General features: G+C 39.0%; 4 protein-coding genes across 6 annotated transcripts; 3 read left to right on the top strand and 1 right to left on the bottom strand.

The window, feature by feature from the left end:
• Positions 1 to 956: 956 nt before the first annotated feature.
• tmem258 (transmembrane protein 258) lies at positions 957 to 3493 on the top strand. The gene is made up of 4 exons (XM_023290666.3): positions 957 to 1114; positions 1450 to 1559; positions 3085 to 3213; positions 3339 to 3493. Exons 1-3 carry the CDS (start codon positions 1001 to 1003, stop codon positions 3209 to 3211), a joined length of 351 nt encoding a protein of 116 aa, XP_023146434.2. The 5' UTR covers positions 957 to 1000; the 3' UTR covers positions 3212 to 3213; positions 3339 to 3493.
• An 885-nt stretch (positions 3494 to 4378) lies between these two features.
• tmem138 (transmembrane protein 138) lies at positions 4379 to 7624 on the bottom strand. 2 transcript variants are annotated; one of them, XM_023290667.3, is made up of 5 exons: positions 7491 to 7624; positions 6387 to 6931; positions 5045 to 5216; positions 4841 to 4916; positions 4379 to 4747 (listed from the first exon to the last, which is right to left on the bottom strand). In XM_023290667.3, exons 2-5 carry the CDS (start codon positions 6512 to 6514, stop codon positions 4635 to 4637), a joined length of 489 nt encoding a protein of 162 aa, XP_023146435.1. In that variant the 5' UTR covers positions 6515 to 6931; positions 7491 to 7624; the 3' UTR covers positions 4379 to 4634. The 2 variants fall into 2 exon arrangements, with proteins under 2 accessions (XP_023146435.1, XP_054865377.1); XM_055009402.1 differs by lacking the exon at positions 7491 to 7624 and adding an exon at positions 7179 to 7460.
• A 276-nt stretch (positions 7625 to 7900) lies between these two features.
• On the top strand, positions 7901 to 17575 carry cracr2b (calcium release activated channel regulator 2B). The gene is made up of 18 exons (XM_035957435.2): positions 7901 to 7964; positions 10322 to 10578; positions 10652 to 10763; positions 10870 to 11017; positions 12113 to 12259; positions 12364 to 12454; positions 12544 to 12639; positions 12718 to 12905; positions 13979 to 14050; positions 14197 to 14251; positions 15137 to 15216; positions 15315 to 15435; positions 15670 to 15796; positions 15892 to 15973; positions 16064 to 16178; positions 16376 to 16483; positions 16575 to 16651; positions 17254 to 17575. Exons 2-18 carry the CDS (start codon positions 10324 to 10326, stop codon positions 17336 to 17338), a joined length of 1959 nt encoding a protein of 652 aa, XP_035813328.1. The 5' UTR covers positions 7901 to 7964; positions 10322 to 10323; the 3' UTR covers positions 17339 to 17575.
• A 136-nt stretch (positions 17576 to 17711) lies between these two features.
• On the top strand, positions 17712 to 22699 carry cd151 (CD151 molecule). 2 transcript variants are annotated; one of them, XM_023290656.3, is made up of 9 exons: positions 17712 to 17896; positions 18888 to 18972; positions 19528 to 19719; positions 20408 to 20482; positions 20835 to 20855; positions 21180 to 21284; positions 21496 to 21645; positions 21724 to 21810; positions 21955 to 22699. In XM_023290656.3, exons 2-9 carry the CDS (start codon positions 18889 to 18891, stop codon positions 22012 to 22014), a joined length of 774 nt encoding a protein of 257 aa, XP_023146424.2. In that variant the 5' UTR covers positions 17712 to 17896; position 18888; the 3' UTR covers positions 22015 to 22699. The 2 variants fall into 2 exon arrangements, with proteins under 2 accessions (XP_023146424.2, XP_023146425.2); XM_023290657.3 differs by lacking the exon at positions 20835 to 20855.
• Positions 22700 to 23953: the final 1254 nt, after the last annotated feature.

The following is a 23953-nucleotide window of genomic DNA, read 5'->3' as shown; positions in this document are numbered from 1 at the left end:
TGTCTGTCTGTATTCAGAAAAAAAACACACATGTAACTCAAATGTAATATCGATATTAAATAGGAGGAACAGCCATCAGACAAAGTTTATGAAATTTATAATAATATCAAGACCTTGTACAATGCTTTCAACCTATAGTTATTATGTCTTCAGTGGGTATAGTGTACTATTTTAGCTCATTTATAATGCACTAGCTAGCATAATGAAACCACTGTAGCACTTTTTGCACTGTATATATATATATATATATATATATATATATATATATATATATATATATATATATATATATATATAAATATATATATGAACTGCTTTTGCTGTATCCACTGCACCATTCTGGTGTCAGATACTCTGATAGAACTGCAATGCATATAACTGTATAGCTTTATTTTGTTACTACCAATGCTCCTTTTTATCGGATGTGTTTTATCATACTGTTTTTATGGTTGATTTTTTTTATCAGTAATGTTTTAGCTTTTAGCCATTGGAGCCATTGAATTAATTGATGAACATGAAAACACTCACACACACACATGCACACATGCATCATTTTAGCACTATTTGTAAAGAAAAAATGGCATGAGACTAAAACTCGTTGGCTACATTAATATCACTACTTTTTCTTTATAGGCCATTTTATCATTACATTTTGAAAGCTCTTGTTGTCAAAAACACGCTGTAATACTATGAATGCATGCAGTAAATAAATTTGTGACTGAATTTTCTGTTTGCCAATTTGCTCTGTGAGCTGAGAACCAGTTGTTCATTCAGTCCAGTAGGTGGCAGGAGAGGACAATCTTACTGTAGTTACAAATTATGCCCTGGATTTGGCTTTCCAGGCTTAACAACACACTGTAACAATCAAATAAGGATAACACAGAGATTATAAAGTTTAGATGTATTATTTTAGTGTACATTGGCTATAATAGAGCCTAACAGAGATGTAAGCATACTTAAAACAGAGAAATATGCCTGCAAGGCTATACTGAGGGTAGAAATGCTTAGGCATCAACGTCAACTGTGCGTCGGCAAAAAACCAGGAAGTGTTAATCAGTACGTGGCCTTTTCAACTGGGACGATAGCAGCAGGATCCCCACTTCATTGCAAAATGGTACAATTACTCTCATTTATCTTGCTCATATAAGTTTAACTGGAATATTTAATGACTTGTGGTGTACCTGTGTACGTCATTCTCAGTTACACCAATAAAACAGATCGCTTTCTGTGTGAAATTTGTGCTAGCAGGGCTTGACAGCGTTAGCTTCTCATGTCTAATTCACTGGTTTTAGTTAGCCGCTGTGTTAGCTCGATGAAACAAGGCTGCTAGCGTATTTCTGCCCTTAACCACAAGTTTAAACCTCTGTGCATTGTGTTAGCAGGAGGTTAAAATGCCATATTCTTTACTAACCTGATTGTATCCGTGCTCTGTCTTTGTTGTGGCTGCAGGAACTCGAGGCCATGACCAGATACACCAGCCCGGTGAACCCGGCTGTGTTCCCCCACCTCACTGTGGTCCTGCTGGCCATCGGTATGTTCTTCACCGCCTGGTTCTTCGTGTATCCTTCCACTGCTGGTTCTACTTAACGCTCTGAGCTTAACAGGACTGAGGGGGGTCGTAGCAGAGACCAGTGGGTATTGCAGAGTAGCAAGCAAGATGGTGTAATTACCTTTGCACTCTGAGGCCTCTACTGCAGGTAAACCTATTTTTACACCAGTGCTGGCCAAACATGTCTTTGAGCACATTAAGAAGACATTACACAACCAGAACCTGGGACTTTTCATAGTTTAGCTCATTATTATCCTTGATAACGGCTCACTCCCCAAACAACTTGTTGGGATTGGGGGTACATTTGATTTGACAGGAAACACAAGCAGACATAGATTTTAAAGGGACCACAAAGTGCTCCTTTTCAGCAAATGAATGAAAGTCACATATGTACAAAATGTGTCTTTCAGTTTTTCAGGTCAGAATACTGCAACTCTGGTTCACCATCACCATGAGTGTATATCACTTGGTTTCAGTCCAGTTCTAAATTAGTGTTTGTCGCTTTAAAATACGGCTATGCTGCTGCTGCACACACCATCTTCAGGAAGAAGACTCTGGGTCTTTGATTGACAGCATGAAGCAAAACAGCTGACCACACAGCAGTTGACACAGAAATCAATGTATGTGTGAGAATAGGACTTTCTATCTGAATAATAATTTTACATGGAAATATTATGAATTCGCTGCACAGCCATTAGGTGCAGTTTAGCAGTGCAGAGCAGCAGTTTGACATAGTCTATGAAGTGACTGCTGGTTAAAATGTGACCATAATGGGCTATGTTGTGATTACTAATCAAATTTACAGAAAGTGAGAAATGGTAAATGAGAACAACTGCCATGTGCAACAAACCGAAATGCAATTCATTTGTGTATATATCCTTAAATTTTGTGTTGTTAGGATCCTTGTGTGTGTTTTTTCTTATTTATATAGTGTATATATCTCATGTCTTTAATTTATAGATGTGTTCTCTTGATTTTTCTTACTGTCACTTTGCTGCTGTGACATTGCAAATTTCCCCTTGTGGGACTAATAAAGGATATTCTATTCTATTTTATGCTATTCTATTTGAATTTGACTGTATTACAATGCAGTATATATGAGCACAGAGACAGGAGTGAAACAAAAAGACAGCCTTTGTTTACTAGTTTCATATTTGTCTTAAAGTTTTCCCCCACCTCTAAATGTCCCTCAGCATTGCAGTTTCCACAAAGTGTGTATTCACACTGTTTTATTGTGCAGTGAGGTGCTGTAAAGTGACAGCTAATTTTGGCAAATGTGTTGAAGAAACATTCAGCTCTTGCAGAAATTGTGGTCTTAATTAAAACTATTTAGGATTTATAATATTCCTTTTTTTCCAGGATGATTTCTTGACATGAGAAGAAAGTTTTTTGGTGATTTTATGTACACAGTTAAATTTGATACACTATGGACATCATTGTACGTTCATATGGGATGCATAAGATATTCGACTTAAAGGGGAAGATGTTGGCTGTTTGTTTTACTTTAGTCTGAGTTTGCCTTAACTTTTCATCAGTTATGAGGTAACATCAACAAAGTACACCAGGGACGTCTACAAAGAGCTCCTGATCTCCCTTGTGGCTTCACTTTTCATGGGGTTCGGTGTGCTGTTCTTGCTACTCTGGGTTGGCATCTATGTATGAAGGTACATTCAACATCTTTTCTTATAAAAGTTTATTTTATGTTCTATTTATATTTATTTTAGTTTAATTCATATTTTTCCATTATTAAAATACTTAACTGCCTGTTTTTCTTTTCTTGCTATTTCAGGCGACTGACTTAAAAGAATATGATACATTCCAGTGGAACACAGGACATGACTCACAACACGAACTGGATTTTGGATTTAATTGGACTGCACTGACAATATTTTGGGATCATATGGACTCTGGATTTCATTTCACAAGTAAAGGGGATTTGTACAATTTTTGGTGTCTTTCTTTGTTTAGCCTGATCCACAGATTTTATGATAGATTAACAGTTACATAAAATGTTGAATAACTTCTTTTTTTACAGAACTGACACAATGTACTGCAACGTAACCTGCGAGTTGCTAGATTACAGAAGGTTATTTTGACACTCTGAAGGCTATTTGTGGTGCGTTTCACTAGCGGCGTCTAAAACCTCAATCCCTGATTAATCTTGGTGTTAAAAATAGGACAGTCGGATTCACCTTGTCTTCATTCCAGGATAACACTGACTACCCTAGTGATGAAGGATTACACTGGAATTAGAGAAGGATTATTTAATAAAAACAGCGGGACACGATTCAAAGATCCCCAATTAGACAACAGGTTTTACAGGAAAATTGGCTTAATATCATTACATCAATCATATAAACAGCACATACTAACCTTACATAAGGCAATTTAAACCAACAGGTTTTGTCTTTTTCAATAGAAATTTCCAAGAACACTGTGACTATACATTGTTCTAAAAACTGAATTGATACAGATTAAAACAAACTTGTCTTTCCTAAAAATATAAACATTCTTCCAATGTGTTGCAGTCTGTCTGCACCCCAAAGTTATTTACAAGGCCACAAAGGTTAACAGACTAAATCCTGATTAATACAATACTACATGTGCCATGCTTGGCTTACCTGCGATTGTAAACCATTTATCTGGTTGGCTGCTTGGCTATGAAGAGCCAGTAAACACAAACTGTGGTGGAGACTTTGCTTCACCCTCTCAGTTTGTGAGCTCCATTTGTGTGCAACATCAGCCTGTTGCTTTGTGATATATATATATATATATATATATATATATATATATATATATATATATATATATATATATATATATATATATATATATATTTATATAAAATGCTTGATAGTCCAACAGTTTCCAAGTGTCAAATCAGTAAAAAAAAAAAATACCCTTGACAACGAGACGGTGCATCACACAGTTGTGCTCCAGTGAGTTTTAAAATACATTTTGAAGTAAAACTGCTAAATTAATCCAAAATTCAGAGTAGCTGATGATGATGGCCAGTGTTAGTAGTTGTGTCAGATGGGAATTTCTTCTCAGATCCTTTTAAGTCCCTCTCGGAACTGTCTCATCTTCACTGACGAGCTCTGGCAAAGGCATCGCGCAGCCATAAAGAGTCCTCATACAACCTTGGGTCTCCCATATACTCCGCTGTACGCTTGTACAAGTAGTAATACAACACAGCCGCTGTTGACAGAAGTACAGATACTTAGTGACAATAGATTAACTGCTGTGACAAATGTGATGCAAAATGTACTTCTGAATGAATACACCTATTACCTGTTCTTTGGAAAACAAACAGAGCTTGTAGGCCATCCGTCCAAACAAAACGGTTTGAATCAAGCCATCGTAGGTTCTAGAAAAAAAGGAAAATACTTAGCAGGTATATTTTAGACAGGGATGGCACTGATTTAATCAACTTTTCATGTTCAGATGGGAGTTTAATTTGCACACAGTTGTCCGTGAAGGTGTGACAGAACGTACCAACACCCAGCAGTGGAAACAGATGCTGAGGGTCAGGTAAAGAGGAGCGAATACCAACAGAGCCCTGAATCTCTCCAGCAGCAGAGACACCAGGCCGACCTGGAACACGTAGGTGTTGAACATCATCAGGAGAATAATGATCACGTTGAACAAGATGGCAATGTCCTGGATGCTGCAGACACAGATTTGAAAGGTTTACTTTTAGTATTGGGTTTTCTGTTACATTGAATACGGTGACAAGAACAAGTGTGTCAGACGTTAGCTTGAGTTTCTGATGGAGTAAACAATGTACTTCAGCTGCTTTTCCATGCAACAACAAAGTGTAAACAAAACATATGACAGTGACCAAACAAGAATATGATGCAATTTAGATCTAAAAACTATATATCTGCTATACGGGTACTGGCTGACACCCAGAAGGGATATCCTAGGGGTCATTGCTTAATGACAAGGGGTCATTCATTGAACAGGAAATTTTAAAATGATCAAAACCTCACTGTTGTTGAAACCAAAATCCCTTGCTTCATCATGAGGAGGATACTAGTTGTTCCTTTTAACTAAGGCATGCTTGCCAGTTCTGATTGTTGGCTGTTACAAAGCGGCCATGGCACTGAGCAAAGACCAACCACTTTATAAAATCATGTTGCAAAGAATACTTGATAATTTTCAAGAACACACTGTGCACAATATAAAAGGATAATGATTGGTCTCCTATATTTTTTTTCCTTCTTTTTTTAACAAGGATTATCAAGGATGATGCAATTCAAAAATAGACCTGGTTGCTCTAGCAACTTTGAAAAAAAGTGAGAGAATTTCTGTTATCAAATCAAAACTGATGTCAAATATCTAAGCAATGCAAAGCTTGACAATTTCTTAAATGTGTAGTTTGTTTTTATGTAATTTTAGTTGTATGTTTTTAGCCTATAACTGTAAAAGTACGTGGTGTAGCAACAAGTTCTCTATTGAGATGAGAAGAATCAAGTATAACTACTATTACGTATCATTTTGTTATTGATTAATCTATTGGATTGATAAGTTAAATAATTTCTTTATAAAACACTGAAAGCTACTATAGTAAATGCTATGTCTTCAAAATACAAACTGAATCCATAAAGATTTCCACATATCTAAGTAATGAATGATAATGATATAAAATGTAAGGCATATGAAGTAAAAAAAAAATAATGACTAAGTCTGCACACTTGTAAACTAACCACCACAAATTTGGCATTTCTACTTGACCAGTATTTCAGTTTGTTATGAAATATATCAATCTGATAAAATAATTTCGGAATGAAAATGTACATATACCAGTTTCAAATCTTTTCAACGTGTGACTCACATGAAAAGCACAAGTTGGATGACAGGCGCTCCTCTCAGAAGTTCACTGAAAGAGTTGACAAAGAGGTCATAGGCCAACAGTGCCAGCTGGATCAGCAGCACCAGTGAGTAGTTGCCAGTCTGGAGCATCTTCAAGGGTTGATCCTGCTCACTACCAAGCTTCACAATCTATTCCACACCTGTCTTTTGGCTGAATTTCCTTACAGATCCAGGTACTTGATGGAGACAGAGATCTGTTTGGTTAATATCCAGCTCCTACATACTTCAGTATAAAAATACTTGTGGAGGTATAAAAGCAAACATCAGTGAGTCACAAATGGTCCATGCACATAGTTAGCAGCGGGTTTTTTTCCCCATAAGTGTTCTTTAGATGTATGCACTCTTCACTCCGGTTAGCTCCTCTGTCAAGAGACACTGTCCTTGATGAAAATATATATCTGCGATGAATGCAAGCTGTCCAAGATATGAGTCGAGATGTTTTTGAGCCTGTCAAATGCAGCATTTTGACATCTTTGGTGGGGATGGTCTCCTCATCTGCTGCATCACCTGAGAGGAAGAGCAGAAGCAGTGAAACGACAAAGAATTAATGCAAAAAGTCACCTCCGATGCGCAGTCATAGCTCTAACTTCGCTCCGCAACCATCTCTGGGGTGGATGAGTACATTTTGTAACTGTCTCAGACAGCTATATTAGCAGTAAAGCTAACCATGTAAGGTCAGTGTCGCCAGGTTGTTACACAGGCGGGCACTGAGAGGTCAAGGCTGGGATTATAGATTTGACCAAACGTGGCTTACGCAGACACCTCCATCTCTTGTTTTGTTGTTGTTGACGTGGTGTTCTCCCTTTCTCTCTTTTCACCCATCTAATCTTCCTATGACGGCAGCCTATCGTTAGTCCTGGCAGGCAGATAATCTTGGAGACGGATAATAGAGTTACTACTGGCTCGTTTTCAACAACAAAACACTCGATTTGGCACAGCACAGATTTTAACTTCGAGGAACCCCCTCTAGGCTGTTTGCTACGTTAACAACCGCAGACATGTCCACCACAACACTGTTCAACTCCGCTCACTGTTACACAAGCACAGTTCACCAACACGGACTTACCGCGAAAACATATTAATAAAGAAACAAATAAGTCTGAGTCAAGAAGAAAGGCTCATTTCTACTTTTATCCACAAACAACGGTGCCCACTCGGGCCGTCCAGTGCTGCGTTTTAGCGGTAACGGATGTATTTCCGTAAGTTCCATGGTAACGCTACTTTTTACCGTAACACCGGAAGTAGAGGCTCCCTGCGTACTCTTCAAAAACAACTTTAACCAAAATTCACAAACTGCTACATACGCTATGTGTTCATTGATAAAGCAGAATTTAACTTTGTGGCTGATAAAGCTGGTCGGCGAAAAATAAAGCGATGAATATAATAGTTTAGTGAAAAAATACGGGGATTCTACACTGAGCATTACGGTAAACTCATTGGCATGTGGTGTACAGCGCCCTCCAGTGACCCAGGCGAGTGTTTGCCTAAATGAGTGTGAGCTGATCAAAGGTAGCGGACACCTGCGTCCAGCGCACTCGAGGTAAGTTGTCAAATTTTTTTCAACTTCGCTGAACTGACATACACACAGTGTGGTTAAACGAGTCATATAGCAATAATAGACAGCGTTTATTTTCATTCTGTCTCTGCTATAGTACATTAACAACCGACTGTTTGTTGTGTGGGGTTCTCCTCCTCTTTAATAATAATTGTACGTAGCTACATGCTGCTGGTTTTGTTTTCCTCAGCAGCTCTGAAATTGCTTCTGTAAGCCATTTGGCTCGTTATAAGTTAACCAGCGAGGTTGTGTTTGAGTGGAACTGTTGTCAAATGTGCATTTCACCGACATACTGTCTGTGAAAGTTGTTTTATCACCAGTGTTTTCAAGCAACATATGTTCCAACTTCACCCGCACATTCACACTGAATATGGTCTATTGTTGACATTTTCAAGTTTTTGTAGCCTCCAGCCCATTGCGCCCATGCTGTCATTTTCCCTGAAATGAAGTGTCAGCACACCTTGTATTTACTCCTGGATAAATGGTGTGTTAGTGTAAAGAAGTTTATTTGACCTTTGGCGTGGCTGTTGGCTAATTGGGAGTCTGGCTTGACAGAGAAAATCCTTAACATGCAATGTTTACATAAGTCTCTTATCAGGAATCCCAGTATGTCCTATATGCTGGTTTTTAACGCTTCATAGATCATCAGCAGGATACTTTACTGCTATTATCAGCACAAGTTTTTAGGATTTTATGTCTTTATAGATAGCATGACGGTAGAGATGGGAAGGTGAGGCAGTATTTCATTCAACACTGAGGCTAATTTCAGGGTGCACCAGATAAAATTCTTCTGCACTTGTGTTTAAATTAAACTATGTATGATTTATGCTCATATGGTCCCCCTGTGTGATAGTAATGTCATCTAACTTGAAGATTGATTGTGTGTGATGCTTGTAACTGTCATAAATCACTGCTTTATGAATGTTCATGGAGAGACTGTGGTGTATTTCCCTTGTAGTTCCTCAGAGTAAAATTTGTTTGCAGTTTGCCGTGGTAGTTCTGACGATGCAAACTTTTGCAAATGTTTAATTTGCATCTCCTCTCCAGTAGCTATCTGCCCTCCCCTTCAAGTACGCACTAATTCTTCTCACATGACACCATCCTGTTTTTTACCCTTCATACATCCTGGTGAACATACGTGGCCTGAATTTTCCTCGTCTAAATAAACATTAAGGACAGATGGCTGTGCTTCATGTTTCTGCCTAGGAATTTATATGTTGATTAGAAATATGTAAAATGACTTCCTCTTCAACATGCTGTCATATTGGATTCCTAAAATCATTCTAAATTTATCAAAAACTTCATAATAATAAAGTTGTTTGTGTAGCAAGTGAAATTCATGGTGCTTTACATCAGTAAAAATAAGCATAAAATAATATAGAAATAGAAATATAGTACTTATAAAACATAATGCAGTAAAAGACAAAACTAACAAATAGGTGTAGTGACAGTAACTTACATGATTCTACGTTAAAATCACATAAGCATGAACTTAAAAAGATACATTTTAAGGTTTAGTTTGGAGTTATATACTGAATCAGATGGTCTGCCCTCCCCTGGAAGATTATTCCAGAGGGCTGATGATACATAATGTGGCATCTCTGTATGTCTTAGTTCTACTTTGGGTAACATTTAAGAGACCAGAATTACAGAATCTTAAGGATCTAAAAGGGAAACGACTAACAAACATATCAGATTAATAGTCAGGAGCAAGTCCATTAACAAATTTAAAAACTAAAAGAAAAATCTCAAAGTGATTTCTAAAATGAACTGGCAGCCAATGAGCAGTGTTTAAAACTTTACGCTTAATATTGACACGGTTCTGCATTTTGAATCATTTCAGGTTTGTTCATAGATTTCTTTGGGAGGCCTGAGAATAGGGCACCACAATAGTCAAGTCTGCTAGAAATAAAAGCATGAATAAGTCTTTTGGTGTCTTCCTCAGGCAATAAAAGTTTAGAGTGGGAAATGTTTCTGACATTAGAAAATAAATGCAGTGTAGCTAGGTCAGACTGATCACAGTAGATGTAGATAATGTGCACAGTCACAGTAGTTAGTTTGTTCTACGCCACATGTTTGACAAGGGAGGATCTGCATGGCCTGCTTCTAGGAATACCTTGGAGCACTAAGAAAGTTGACCTAAAATGTTATTAAATGCTTTCTAGTTTGTCTAGAAAGCAAAAGTGACTGTTTCTGATATTGTTTTAGACAGGTAGCATTATCCAGGCATAAATGAAATCAGAACATCACCTCAATATTTCAAATATTGAGATGATGTTTCCAATACCTACTGGCAACAAGTGCATACTGCCCACCCATGCTGCCCATATATTTCTGTACAGTCATGTCTAAGTGGCTGGATGATGGCGAAGTGCTGGTGGGTCAAGGCAGTGGTGAGGCTTTACCAGTGAGCCCCAGACTGCGGAGCCTTCCTCCTGGAAGCCCCAGGCCTGGCCGGGGCCGCAGTCCGCTGGCTTCACCTCGCAGCAGGGAGGCGATGCCGTTAAGTCCACCTAAGGAGACCATGGGGAAGGCCAAAGAGCTGTTTGTACTGTGTGACAAAGAGGGGAAAGGTTTCATCACAAAACGGGACATGCAGGTAAGCAGCCATTGTGACTTAGAAACAACATGTAGACTGATTTTAGTATTGAACTCTGTCTTCTTCTGGTCAGAGTCTACAAGGGGAGCTGCCGTTGTCCCCTGAACAGCTGGAGATGGTGTTTGAAAGTCTGGACCGAGAGAGCAACGGATTCCTCACTCCAGCTGAGTTCAAAGCCGGGCTTGGTGAGTGTATTGCGTTGAGTGGCTTTACACTTATGGGAAAAGCTACATTTAATGAAAAACATGTCATTGATGACATGATTGCTGTGTTCTTCTCTATGTGGTGCAGGTGAGTTACTTGGGCTGGAGGAGACGACTGAGCTGAGTCAAGACGAAGCAGATGAGGATGTGGATGAGACGGACTGGTCTCAGGACCCCACAGCAGTCACATTTGTAAACATACTAATGGAGCTCGGTGCTGACAAACTTTTCAAAGAGTAAGATCTCAGCTAGAAATGTATTGTTTACTACGATTCCCTTACTGACTTCTACAGTAGCAACAATATAGCGCCACTTAAATTACATCCACAAATATTAGCACATACCTTCCTTAACTTCTCAGAAACTGCTTTAAGCACACGCTAACGGGGTACTGCTTGGAATACATGTGTTAAAATAAAAATATTGACATTTTTGAAAGAAAGAAAATGAATAAACACTACATGATGTGTTTCACCTTTTGTGCGTAGGTCTTAGAAAGATATACAAGTACTGTTCTTCAAATCTCAGAAGTGTATTACGTATTTACACCCACTGGCTATTTTATTAGGCACTAATAAATCTATTTAATAGCAATCCAATGCAAAAGCTCAACCATAAATTATGTCTTTACACAGATAAGGAAGTTCAGTTTTGATCTAGAGAAGTACTAAATCACTTAAATGTGTATTGCGCTTCTCTCACTCCAACCAGTCGAGACTGATATCAGTCCTCGCTGAGTCCAGTTAAAAGTCAGCTTTTGTCTTCCCACTGTCATCAAGTGCTTGTTCAAAGGGAACTGTAGTTTTTTTTTCCACATATAATATATTAATGTAAGATCCTGACCTTACTATGTGAAGTTCCCTGAGATGACTTTTGTAGTTGTGCTCAACTCAGCTGCATTATAACAAATTACGTTTAACTGTTTTGCCCACCATATTTACAAAGGTGAAATGAGCAGGACATTTAAAACAGATTAATAAAGTCCAGTAGAACACCACTCCAAACTAAGGCCTTAATAATAATGAATTTACACTTCTTAGAAGATTTTTAACAAAAACTAGCCAGTATAAGTATAATAGAGTTTCACTGGCTTTGGTAGCTTGTCCAGGTTTACCTAACAGAATGTTCAAAAGGTGTATATTAAAAAAAACTCCAAATTAAAATGTTAAAAAAAAATCTCCAGAGCTGGATAATTTTTGATGTGCACAATATAATCATACAGTTTGAAATTTAAACCCAGTACCTTCTTATAATGTAGACAAGAGGGGTGAAAGTGAGATGTTAAGGTTTGGTGTTTTCAGTCATTGAAACACTTGTGTGCTGTATGTCAGTCAGCAGGAGCTCCGTTCTCTGTGGTGTGACCTCCAGAGAGACAGACCAGAGCTGCTGAGTGTCCTGGAGGGCGTCTTAGTCCAAGCAGTGTCTCATTTACAGGATGCCCTCAGAGAAAGAGACAGTATGGAACAAGCTCTGCGCAGGTCACAGTTTCCTCCCACCACATGATTCCTGCTCAGTTAACTGTGGGTGTTTGGATCACTTTGAGTTATCTGAACAAATTCCACTTTGATTTGTTCTGTTTTAGGCGGGAGAGTGAACACGATCAGGTTGTTCGGTCCATATATGAAGACATGGAAACTCAGATCAGAGAGGAGAGAGAGAAATACGTGGCTCAGGTACAGAGAGATGCTAATCATTCCAGCTGTTGTGGCATTTAACAGGTGTTGGTTATATTAGCATTTAATGAGTGTATTGTGAAATGAAGGACAGCATTAAGCAGAAGCAGAGAGGGCACCAACTTGAGGAGGATCTGAAGATGCGGGAGCAAGAGTTGGAGAACACGCTGAGCAAACAGAAAGAGGTAGATATCCAAATGGTACTGATGCTATTTCTGAAAAGTGTCCTACCTTAATGTTAACAGGACCTGTATTTGTTTTAGCTCGAGACCAGAATCCGTCAGCTCAGCTCTGAGCAAGGAAACATCAAGGAGCAGAATGAGCGACTGCGGAGACTGAACTTCCAGTTACATGAGCAGGTGGAGAGCAGCAGAGAGCAGCTGCACGTCGCTCTGAGTAAACTCAACATGCTGCAAAACAACGCGGCCCAGGAACAAGTGGACAGACAGAGGTGAGCGGACAAAAGTTCATCTTTAGGCTCAGCCATAAAAACCGTCTGTTTTTTTTCTTTAACTTAATTATTCGAATAATGATGATTTTCTTTCAGAAGTGTTTTCCTCAACTGAAAGCAAATTTGTCATGACAGTTTTGTAATTTCATTTTATATTTAACCTTTACTTTACCAGGAAATCCTTTAAATCTCTTTTTTCGAGACAGACCTGGACTAAAAGTCACACTATCGTAACGATACAAATATAAAATCGACAAACACATTAGAACATCCTAGAGGATTATGAAACACATTTAAAATTTAAAATCTACCTCAGGAGTCGCAATTTCACTCTTCAGTTACACATCTTTTGAACAGAACATGAGAGAAAGGAAGCTGCAGTGTGTTCTAAAGGTTATTCAAAGACCAGGTGGTACAATAAAAGAAGGATGTTCTACTAAGTTCTGAGCAAATTCTGTAACTACTGTAAATAAACCAAAGATGAAAGATTAAATGTTTTCTCAATTTTTAGTTAGACAAGCTAACTGAAAAATGGTTCTGACTGGAAGAATATTACCAAACCCAAGGTGATATTAAAAAAAAAAAAAAAACATCCATAACTTTCTTGTGTCAGACAAGCTCTAAAATACACAAATGTACAAAACAAAAAGATTAACATAAACAACCGTTTGGATTTGTTTTCTCAGTTGAGAGCAAAAGTGACTACTACTTCCCTGGCAGCTGATCTGATCATGTTTGTAGGAGTATTTTAAAGGATAAGGCTGCTGTAATTCAGCATTTTATAACAAATCCCAAGAAAAAACAAACTAACAATGTCAGTCTGTCTCTTCATATTTTCCGACTTCCCACCCTGTTTATGAAACTCAGCTCCAAGCCCACTGGTTTCTATGAAAACATCTTCAAATCCATTTCTTCCATTGACAGCTATTGTCACAGAGGAATAGCCTATATGAGGCTTCAGATACACAGCAGTAGTTTCCATATGGATCAGTGAGTTGTTAGTTTAGGCCTTTTCATTGGTTTTGTTTATAATATCGCCAGATTTAAACAGCCTTTTGTTTGTTTCCTTGTAGAAATGTGATGAGGGTGTCAAGAAACATAAAGAAAGAAAAGGAGAGTCTTTTGAGACAACTGGAGATATTAAGGTCAGTCTGAACAGCTGCCCTTTGCTGTTTTAGTAAAGTTGGAAATGTCCCTCTAAATCCATGATTGTAACTGAACTGTGTTTGAATTCTTAGTGTCTTTTTACTTATTCAATCACTCAGAAATATGACTTCTCTTTTTGTGTCAGGGACATGAACAAACGGCTGCGAGATGAGAAAGATGCTCAACAGTCCCAGAACAGGGTTAGTCACAGACACGCTGTCCTCCCTAATCTGCCATTAACTCATTACCTCAGTGAAGATCTTTGTACCCCGAGGACACAGCAGGGTTATTCACCCTAAGCTGGAATAGCTTCATGCTTTACTCCATCCTCTGGACAATCATTGTTTATATGGGCAGCTGATATTGTTTGCTTATTGGTTAATGTCAATGACACACTATTAGCAAAGTTACAATGTTGTTTTCCTGTAGATGTGGTCAGTGAAGTGAAGGATTTTGTTGAACAGACATTTATTCCTGTGTCAACTTGAAGGAAAAAGTGTTATACTGTAAATATGTTTATTAGTCATATTGTAAATCTTATGCTATTTATGCAGGCGAGCTAAAGTGGGTCAAATCTAATAAAGCCTTTGATCACAGTTCTCACACCACTGATAATTTAGCTTCTCTCCACAGGTTCTTATTAATCCCATCCACAGTCTTTGTTAATATAAAGCATTTTTGCCAAAGTTGTTCACTGTAGATGTCTTTTTGGACTTTAACTTCTCACAAAAATGCAAAAATAATTATTCAAGAAACTGTATTGACCTCAAATCCATGGATGCCTGTTGGTTACATCTTATTTTGTTTACTTGTCATATAACTTAAAAACACATAAGTGTAATGTTGGAAAAGGACTGTGATGTTAAACTACTCTGTAGCAGAATAAATGTGACATTTGGACTGCATTCCTGCTTTTTAAATGTACACAGCTAGTAATATATGTGTGACAAGATAGTGTTGACTGTTTTTCTGGACATGTACCATATTACATTCATACATTTAATACTCTAAGAATCTACTAACAACTATGCAATCTTAATTCTACTCATTTCTTCTCTGCCTCACATTCCACAAAAACCTTTTAGAGTCCAAATCTCACAAAGCCTTTGCAGAAGAGAGGGTCAGTCATAGGTAACTACTTGCTGCAAGACAATCCATTGAAAAGGTTTGTATGACCACCTGCATATATTTGTCCTTATTTTGCAGCAAATGGGCACAAAAGCAACAGAAAGCCACTAATTTTGTGTATTATTGATTCTAAAGACAGCTGAGCTCTTCTGATGAGTTGGAGCAGGACAGAAACACAGAGGTGACAAATACATCCAAGAGACACCAACTGTCATGTAGAGTCAGGGGTGAAAATGTTGAACAGCCCCAGACTCAGGTAGGGAATATATATATGTGTATATAAATATACTCAATTTATTCTAAACTATTGATTTAATAACACAGATGCAGCATCAACTTAGAACAGTAATGAGGGAGATAATATTCTGAGGCTTTGATTTTCTGTAGATCAGTTACTGAGCACAGACCTGGTCCCTCTTAAAGGCATAAGAATTTTAGTGAAATATTAGACATGTTGAAATGTTGTTTGGTCCTTTTACCTGAATTTTAGAGCAGAACTATGTGTCTTCAGCGAGTGTTCAAGGTGGTATTTCTGGGTAACTCGGGGGTAGGTAAGAGCTCCTTCATCCAGCATTACTGCACAGGACACTTCCACAGTAAAATGAGCACGACAGTCGGTAAGCTTTTCTTTTATAACACAGTGATTAACATGCCTCTCAGTGTATATAAAGTGTAAGTCTGATATGAAACCATGGGGCTTTGTTGTTTTCAGGTATAGATTTTCAGATGAAGACTTTAACTCTGGACTCCACCACTATCACCCTGCAGCTCTGGGACACTGCAGGACAGGAGAGGTTATCCAGCTTATTGTTTTCTGCTTAATACATCCTTTTTGATCTTTGTGGATGTTTCATTTTTCCTTCTCATTCCTCTTACTGATTCAGGTTTCGCAGCATCACTGAGCAATATTACCGAAAGGCCGACGGCATCCTCGCCATGTATGACGTAACCCAGTCTGCCTCCTTCACAGCAGTGAGAGGGTGGATGGACTCTGTTAAGGTGAGCAGGTGGAGTCGTCGTGGATGGTTGAATGTGAAAAAAACAGTTTCCGTGGTGCAGTAGGAATCCCAGTTGACACTAGTAGGATCTTAAAGTCTTAATTATTATTTTTTGCTTAACAGTGCAGTAAGATTTCTCCCCACTGGTGTTTTTCTAGTGCATAATGTTTACTGCAGCCTGTTGTATGTCTGTCCCAGGAGAAGATGTGTGAAGGTTCTGTACTGATGCTGTTGGGGAACAAGCTGGACTTAGCAGACGGACACAGCAGAGAAGTATCAACAGGAGATGGGCAGAGGCTGGCAGAGGTAAGGGACATTTCAATATTCAAACTGATTTCTACAGTGATTCACACAACAATCAAATAAAATAAAACTTTTTTCTTCCTGGGTTCTACAGCAGCACCAGGCGTTGTTTTACGAGTGCAGTGCCAAGACTGGAAGTAACATGGAGGAGCTGATGACTCACCTGGCAGGGTATGGCATCACATTTCTTTATTGTGTGTCATTTTTTACTGAATCATTTGGAACCTGTAGAAAGTTTGTAGCTACTTTATTTTTTCTATTAATTATATGGCAGTTTGTCTGTACTTTATTGCTTTATCGCGGTGTTTTTTTATTACAGCACAATTTAGGTGATGTTGTCAAATACTATCATTGTTCTGTCAAACAAACAATCCAAAACCTAAAGATATTCAATTTGCATTACAAAATTCAACCAGAAAATGCAGCAATACAATTCGTTTAAATTCTATTTGTTTATATAGCACAAAAATCATAGTTTAAGTTACAATTCCCCATGTTTGCTAAGCTGCAGCCAACATAATTATTGCCTAGTGGGTTACTTGAATCAATATTTGATCATCAAAACTGGTGTTGGCTAAAGTGGACTAAATAACGTTATCATATAATTGTAGATGTAATGGATAAATTCAGATTTTTATTATTGAACCGACAACTAAACATGTATTTTATTTGTCATAAACCTGAGATGAAGCAGGATCAGACTGCAAATTCAGTGCTATTCCTAAAGGTCGTGGTTTGTTTTGCTCATTGATTTTTCATTTTCCTCGTTTTAGGATGTTGGTTTCTCAGCACGATCGACAATGTGAAGATGCACTTTTACTGACTGAGGACACGGTTCAAAGAACTTGCTGTACGTAAACAGCAGGAGAGAGGCTTTTGGAACACTGAAAGTCTCAGGAGTCCTGCTATGGTTCAGTGGAGCACTGTTGTGTCCTGTGCCAACAATGATTTATCAAGCCCTGAAGTCACTGACTGTAACTGAGGACACAAACAGTGGCCTTTTCCTGTGAACAAGTTTACTGAATTGTTTCTGTAATGTTTACCGATGTTGACATGTATCTTTATAATATATCCAATAAAAGATATTGCTGATGATTCCTTTCTTGCCGTGGTGTTTTTCAAATAGCTGAACAATGTTTGTTAAACTACGCTATTACTTTAGCTCCAGTAGAGCTCATATGAAACCAGCTGGGGGCAGAAAAGTTCTCTGTATGGCTTGTGAGGGGGCGAACTGCCTGCTGTGCCAAAAGAGGACAGACGCTCAGAGCCTGGTAGGAGGCTCGGCTCTGGCTGTCAGCTGAGAACTTACTCTGTTGCAGTTAACCTTCAAAGACAGTGGCACATTGACACTGGGGTTAGTGGGATCTGGGAAGACGTTACCCCGATAATCTGCATCCTTCTGGGGCCTAAAATCAGGTAGGAGTATTTTGGTCTCGGCTAAAAGGGAGAGCAGTTTTTCCATGACACAATGAGTTAAAAATAACCCTGAATATGACCATTAGGACATTGTTTTCAGTCACGTTTGCACAGGGAGCTTGTCTTGAAAGATGATAGTTACAAGTGTGTTTTGCATGTTTTATGTCTTTGCCTTTTCTTGATTTGTGTAATGTTGGAAAAATAGATTCTCACTGGTGCCTGAAATTTAACATCACCATCTCCCATGATGCTCAGGGTCTCAACTTCTCTTAAAATAGACACAGAGGAAAGTTCAGTTTAGGTTAGGATAAAGACAGAGTTTGACGAATTAATTCAGTAAAGAGTGAAGAAAGTCAGTAACAGTAAATCACTGAAGCGTGAGATGATCAGCTTAAGTTACTGAGATGGGGGACATATATATATCCTTCTGCTGGATGACATGTGACACAAGTAGTTAAGTATGTTTTCCCCACAACATATTTGATTTCATCTGTGAGCTCTTTCCATTGCACCGCTACACCAGCTCGATGCAAGTTTGAAATCCACAACACGTTTCAGTCCAATGTCATGTATGTAAAAACTCAGTAAATATGTTGTCAGGAGAGCTCATATGTGCTGCAGCTGTGTTTGAACTCCACCCAGAAAATCACCTTTTTACACCAAAGGTGGAACTAAAGCAGACTAAAAGAGGAAATTCCTATGTGTAGACCACAACTAACTAGTTTCAATCAGATACAGAGCTGATACAATAAGTCTCATTATCATGCAAGTGTAGAAACAGAAAGCTGTGTGATAATAATCCTAAGTATGAGAGCAGTGTTGGGAGGTATGACTTCCTCTGAGAGCATCTTGTGTTTACTCTCTAGGGAGAGATTCAGTTTTGCTATTTAATCATCTCCAGAAAAACTTTTTGGAGTTTTATATTTGCCAGTGTTTTCTCCTCTTGTGCATGAGCTTACGGACTACTAATGTGTCTTTTTTATTTACCCAGAATGGAAACTCAACGTGAAAAAACACACACCTGTGGGACAATTTGTCTGAAATATCTACTTTTCCTCTTCAATATTCTTTTCTGGGTAGGTGCAAAGATTTTTTTTAGAATTTAAAATGACAAATGCTCGTGTTAGGAGCTCTGCTGAATGCTGAGATGAATTTTAATACGATCAGTAGTAATAATTTACTAAAAGTTGCAACATCCTGTTCATGCTTTGTTTCACATGCCATAGATATTAATGAAGTTTCCTTTTATGACACTGAATCACTGCACAGCCAACACAATTTCTCATGTTAAATAATGCACTGTTTTTGCAATAATTAATGTAGAGCCAAAGGTTAAAAAAATACCACATGGAGCTTTCTATTTTCTACTTTATTAACTTTAATTTCTTTAAGGCTTCACAGATAAACTGATCACTTTATGTACAATCGTCTCCTAACCCTGCACTCTGTATGCACTCAGAGATTTATGTCTTTTGGATAATAAAAACTCATTTAGCCGAGCGTCTCTTGAGGCGTACAGTGAACGAATGAGGCGTTGTCTTGTTTGCATCACGATCTAACTGCTAAAAGTTATGTGCTGCATGATGTGAGCATCTGGTTTGAGTGGAGCTGATAACGGTGCGTTCTGTCAGCTGGCAGGAGGAGTGGTGCTGGCAGTGGGAGTGTGGACTCTGGTGGAAAAGAGCGACTACATCAGTTTACTGAATTCCAGCTTCTACTCAGTGTCCGCTTACATCCTGATAGCAGCTGGAGTCATTGTGATAATGACCGGGATAATTGGATGCTGTGCCACTCTGAAGGAGATGAAGAGTCTTTTGATCGTGGTAAGGTGGTCAGCCCTGCAAAACAAAGCTTGTAAAAGAATTTTTCATGTTTGCCTTGGTTGTTTCACTTCACTGCAGCAAAGTTCACGCCACCCCCCCACCCTATATGATTGTGTCAAATCAGAAACCAAGACACGTTGAAGTTTCTGTTTATACACACACTGCCTCGTCTGAGTCGTGTATTGAAAGTTAATCCTTGGTGACCTTCTGTCTCGTCTGCCTGCATTCAGTGCAGCTCATTATGTCAGACATGCTTGTCAGATATAACAGACAAAGTCATGCAGAGTGTGTCTTTAAGAGTTTAGATTTAGTGTGTGGCTCATGCCAGAGGAATGGGGGGCATCACAAACGGCTGCTTAGACTGAAGACTGAGAGACAGAGACAGACACACAGTGAAAGGACATCATTCAATCCTGCACAGGCTCTGTGACGTTATGTCTATTTCTATATTCCCCGCAAACTGTGCAATGGATAACTTCCTTTCCCACTGTTGAATTGCTTATTCTCTGGAGCACTACTTCTATTTTGTTCATTCATTGATGCACATATACTTTCACTGCTTACGTTACATTTAGAACATCATTTAATGCTGTGTTTTAGCAGCGAAGTGCACTGAAACATGATCAAAGTGTTATATTTTTCGGCTCAAGTGTATTCATTATTTCATGTCTATGTCTGTCCTTCACAGTATTTGATCTTGCTGCTCTGTATTTTCCTGCTGGAAATCATTGCCGGTGTCCTGGCCTACATTACCTACCAACACGTGAGGCTTTACTGTCCATCTGGATGTGCTTGTATGTTTCACCAAATCATACAGTGACTAATATCAGTCCAACATATCACTTTCATTATAAATACAAATTTACAAGGCTGACATTTTGTCTTTTTGTGAATATTTTGTGTTTTTTGTCATTTCATTATGCTTCCATGTGATTCCAAAGACCATTCACTGTTTTCCAGCATTTCTATCTAAAATCTAACACTCATGCAATACCTCAGTCGCTGCACCCTGTTGTGAAATCTGCTCTGCATGCCTTTCTGTGCATGTTCTTCATTTGTCCTGTTTTTCCATCTTTCTTACACCTCTCTTTCTTCCCCCCTTTCTCCTGCTCCAGTGTTTCCCTTTCTGCTACCAGGTAATGTGTTGCCATAGTCTTCTATTTCACACAAATCTGTTTCTCTAACAGGCTGGTATAAGTTGGTTTTGTCTTCAGTCAGCCAAAACAAAAGCTATTTTTATTTGCAAATTCATGTGAAGAATGTTCCTGTGAATCAGGGAGTGAGGTCAAAGAATCTGTGCTCATATAATTTGAGTTATGTGTGGGCATTGCACAGGTAGACTGGAATGTTACAGGGGAGGAGAGAAACTTGACCAGGGTCTATTTTTATTGATGGGAGGGGATTTGCGGGTGACAGATTCGTTTTTTTTTCTCCACTAAAGTGCTTCTCCTGTCTCACAGCTGGATGAGGAGCTCAGACAGAACCTGATGGGAACCATGCAGCAGAAGTACAAGCAGCCGGGACAGGAGAGCATCACAGAGGCTGTGGACAAACTACAACAGGAGGTGTGGCGGAAATGGCTTTAAGCAAACAGCATGACCCCATTTTGGCAAGAAAAAAATGTATTTACAGTCAAGTGTGATGACATAATATTAAACGTGAAAAGACAGTCCCTTTAGCCTGCATTATAATACGATTAATGATGACAAATTCTGTATTAGCACAACTTCTCATTTGTTTTCTTTCCATTGAAAACATGAACCGCCTCCTTTTCAGTTTAAGTGTTGTGGCAGTCACAATTCCTCAGACTGGACGGACAGTGTGTGGATCCAGTCTACCCAAAATGTTGTTCCTGACAGCTGCTGTAAAACTCCCAGTGAACTCTGCGGCATCAGGGACCATCCCTCCAACATCTACAAGGTGGAGGTGAGAAGAGCTTTCCACTGCCTACATGTTATATTATAAAAAGGTTTTTAATTTATTTTCAATTTCTTGTGCTCCAAGGGAGGCTGCATCAAGAAATTAGAAGAGTTCATCCTGAGTCAGCTATATATTCTCAGTGCAGTGGGTATTGGGATTGCATTTCTACAGGTAAAGCCTTGAACACAGAGCAAAATACAGGCTAATATCAACATCCATTTCAATGTACAAACCCTGAGTAGCTGAGCTGTCAATAATAGTTGTGTCTATGTGCAGTGCGGAACTAACAAGTTTCTTGTGTCTGTTGTCTTTCAGCTGGTGGGGATGATGTTTACTTGCTGCCTTTATCGGAGTTTGGAAGAAGAGCCGTACTGATTTTGGACTTTCTTGAATATTCTAAAATATAGCACATAATGAACTGTAAAATGTTCCCTTAGATACTGCAAACAACAACAACAACAACAAATATTTCCACAGGTATATGTTGTGAAGGTATAACTTCAAACTATGATAAGATCATTTTCAGAATACACACATTAGAGACTCTGTAATGCTGCTGGACAGCACTGTTCTGTTTCCATTGCATGCCTCATGTATTCTCCATTTTATATTACAGACAATGATAAATGGATTACCTTGCAACCAAAAACAAATTTAAAAAAGCACAAAATATGAACATGCTGTGGGTACTTTTGCAATTGTGTTGGTTCTATGGATCACTTCAGATAAAATCAACCAAATATAAAGCCCTCATGTCACCACATCAGAATAAGTAGATTTTTTATATACAGTAACTATAGTATATTTACTTAATTCATACAGTACTTTAGCTTCATAGTATGAATATTTTCTGAGTTACAGACTCTTGAATTGCAAAGGAAAACACATGAAATTTTCTGGGAAGAAAAACACATGTGAGCTCTGTTAAAAGTAGATTTTCTATAATTAAAACAATTTTGAGCATTGTTATGGAATCTTTTATAGTTTCAATAGCAAAACTGCAGCAGTTTACTGTCAATGACAGTAAAGTAAATTAATAAAAACAATCGCTGGTAACCTGGATGTGTTCTCTGTTATCTGATGAGTCACTGGAGAAAACTTTAAGTGCATTATGTGTTATGTTATATCCCATATATCCATGCTCAAAGTCAGTAATATGCTAAACAAAGACAAGATTTTGAATTCAGATTGTGGCATTGCACTGCACATAAAATCTGTCATCTGGTTATTATCTGCACTTATGAAGCTATAAGGTCTCAAAAATGCTGGAAAGATATGCAGCATTCTTGGTAGATGTCCTGGAGAGCCAGGAAGGAGGTACCAGTGACCCTCTCTGCTGTCATGACCACACATTGCAGAGATCTGCGATCCACTTCTGTGCAGATTCCAAACCACGCGGTGAAACAGCCAGTCAGGACGCTTTCCACAGCGGCCCTATAGAAGGTGGTGGGGATTGGAGTTGGAAGGCTGGCTTTGTTCAGTCTTCTCAGGAAGTGGAGCCGTTGTTGTGCTTTCTTCACTGTGGAGTTGGTGTGGAGAGACCAGCTGAGGTCATCTGTGATGTGCACCCCCAGGAATTTGGTGCTCTTGACCCTCTCTACCATGGAGCCGTTGATGTTTCGTGGACGGTGGTCAGCCTGTGGCCTCCTGAAGTCCACCAGCAGCTCTTTAGTTTTGTCCACATTCAGAGTCAGGCTGTTGTTGCTGCATCATCCTACCAGGCGCTCCACCCCTGCTCTGTAGGTCGTCTCGTCATTGTTGCTGATGAGGCCCACCCAGCACTGTGGTGTCATCGGCAAACTTGAAGATGACGTTGGAGTCTGTCTCGGCAGCGCAGTCGTGGGTGAGCAGTGTGAACAGAAGGGGGCTGAGCACACATCCCTTGGGGGGCACTGGTGCTCAGCGTGATGGTGCCTGACGTTCTGCTGCCCACACGTACACACTGTGGTCTCCGAGACAGGAAATTCAGTGTCCAGTTGCAGAGGGAGGTGTTAAGTCCTAACATGGAGAGTTCGTTTACCAGCTGCTGGGGGATTATTGTATTAAATGCTGAACTGAAGTCTATGAACAGCATTCTGACATATGTATTTGGGGAGTCCAGGTGTGAGAGGACATGTATATATAAAGCTGTATTCACATTGTATCATAAATGTTCATATTTATAGTCTCAGTCGTCCTACTGGGACGAATCCCTGCTGCTGGAGGGCTGAATGGACACAGCCGGGAACCTGTGCAGGCAGCAGCAGCGACCCGTTGGAGTTTGACAGCCTCCATTTGCCGTTCAGACTCACAGTGAGCTCCGTTACAGGAGAAA

This window comes from Amphiprion ocellaris, chromosome 3 (genome assembly GCF_022539595.1).
Source record: "Amphiprion ocellaris isolate individual 3 ecotype Okinawa chromosome 3, ASM2253959v1, whole genome shotgun sequence".
NCBI lineage: Eukaryota > Metazoa > Chordata > Actinopteri > Pomacentridae > Amphiprion > Amphiprion ocellaris.
This window is presented reverse-complemented; position numbering and strand designations above follow the sequence as displayed.

What these genes read in the sequence shown, in the direction of transcription:
- tmem258 (XM_023290666.3), top strand. Translation starts at nt 1,001, where the DNA reads ATGCTTAGGCATCAACGTCAACTGTGCGTCGGCAAAAAACCAGGAAGT. An exon ending in CCCCACTTCATTGCAAAATG is followed by an intron (nt 1,115 to 1,449) that starts GTACAATTACTC and finishes TTGTGGCTGCAG; the next exon opens with GAACTCGAGGCCATGACCAG. An exon ending in TTCACCGCCTGGTTCTTCGT is followed by an intron (nt 1,560 to 3,084) that starts GTATCCTTCCAC and finishes ACTTTTCATCAG; the next exon opens with TTATGAGGTAACATCAACAA.
- tmem138 (XM_023290667.3), bottom strand. Translation starts at nt 6,514, where the DNA reads ATGCTCCAGACTGGCAACTACTCACTGGTGCTGCTGATCCAGCTGGCA. An exon ending in GTTTCCACTGCTGGGTGTTG is followed by an intron (nt 4,917 to 5,044) that starts GTACGTTCTGTC and finishes CTTTTTTTCTAG; the next exon opens with AACCTACGATGGCTTGATTC. An exon ending in GTTTGTTTTCCAAAGAACAG is followed by an intron (nt 4,748 to 4,840) that starts GTAATAGGTGTA and finishes TTCTGTCAACAG; the next exon opens with CGGCTGTGTTGTATTACTAC.
- cracr2b (XM_035957435.2), top strand. Translation starts at nt 10,324, where the DNA reads ATGTCTAAGTGGCTGGATGATGGCGAAGTGCTGGTGGGTCAAGGCAGT. An exon ending in TTGAACAGCCCCAGACTCAG is followed by an intron (nt 15,436 to 15,669) that starts GTAGGGAATATA and finishes CCTGAATTTTAG; the next exon opens with AGCAGAACTATGTGTCTTCA. An exon ending in ATGGGCAGAGGCTGGCAGAG is followed by an intron (nt 16,484 to 16,574) that starts GTAAGGGACATT and finishes TGGGTTCTACAG; the next exon opens with CAGCACCAGGCGTTGTTTTA.
- cd151 (XM_023290656.3), top strand. Translation starts at nt 18,889, where the DNA reads ATGGAAACTCAACGTGAAAAAACACACACCTGTGGGACAATTTGTCTG. An exon ending in CCTACATTACCTACCAACAC is followed by an intron (nt 20,483 to 20,834) that starts GTGAGGCTTTAC and finishes CTCCTGCTCCAG; the next exon opens with TGTTTCCCTTTCTGCTACCA. An exon ending in TTGGGATTGCATTTCTACAG is followed by an intron (nt 21,811 to 21,954) that starts GTAAAGCCTTGA and finishes GTTGTCTTTCAG; the next exon opens with CTGGTGGGGATGATGTTTAC.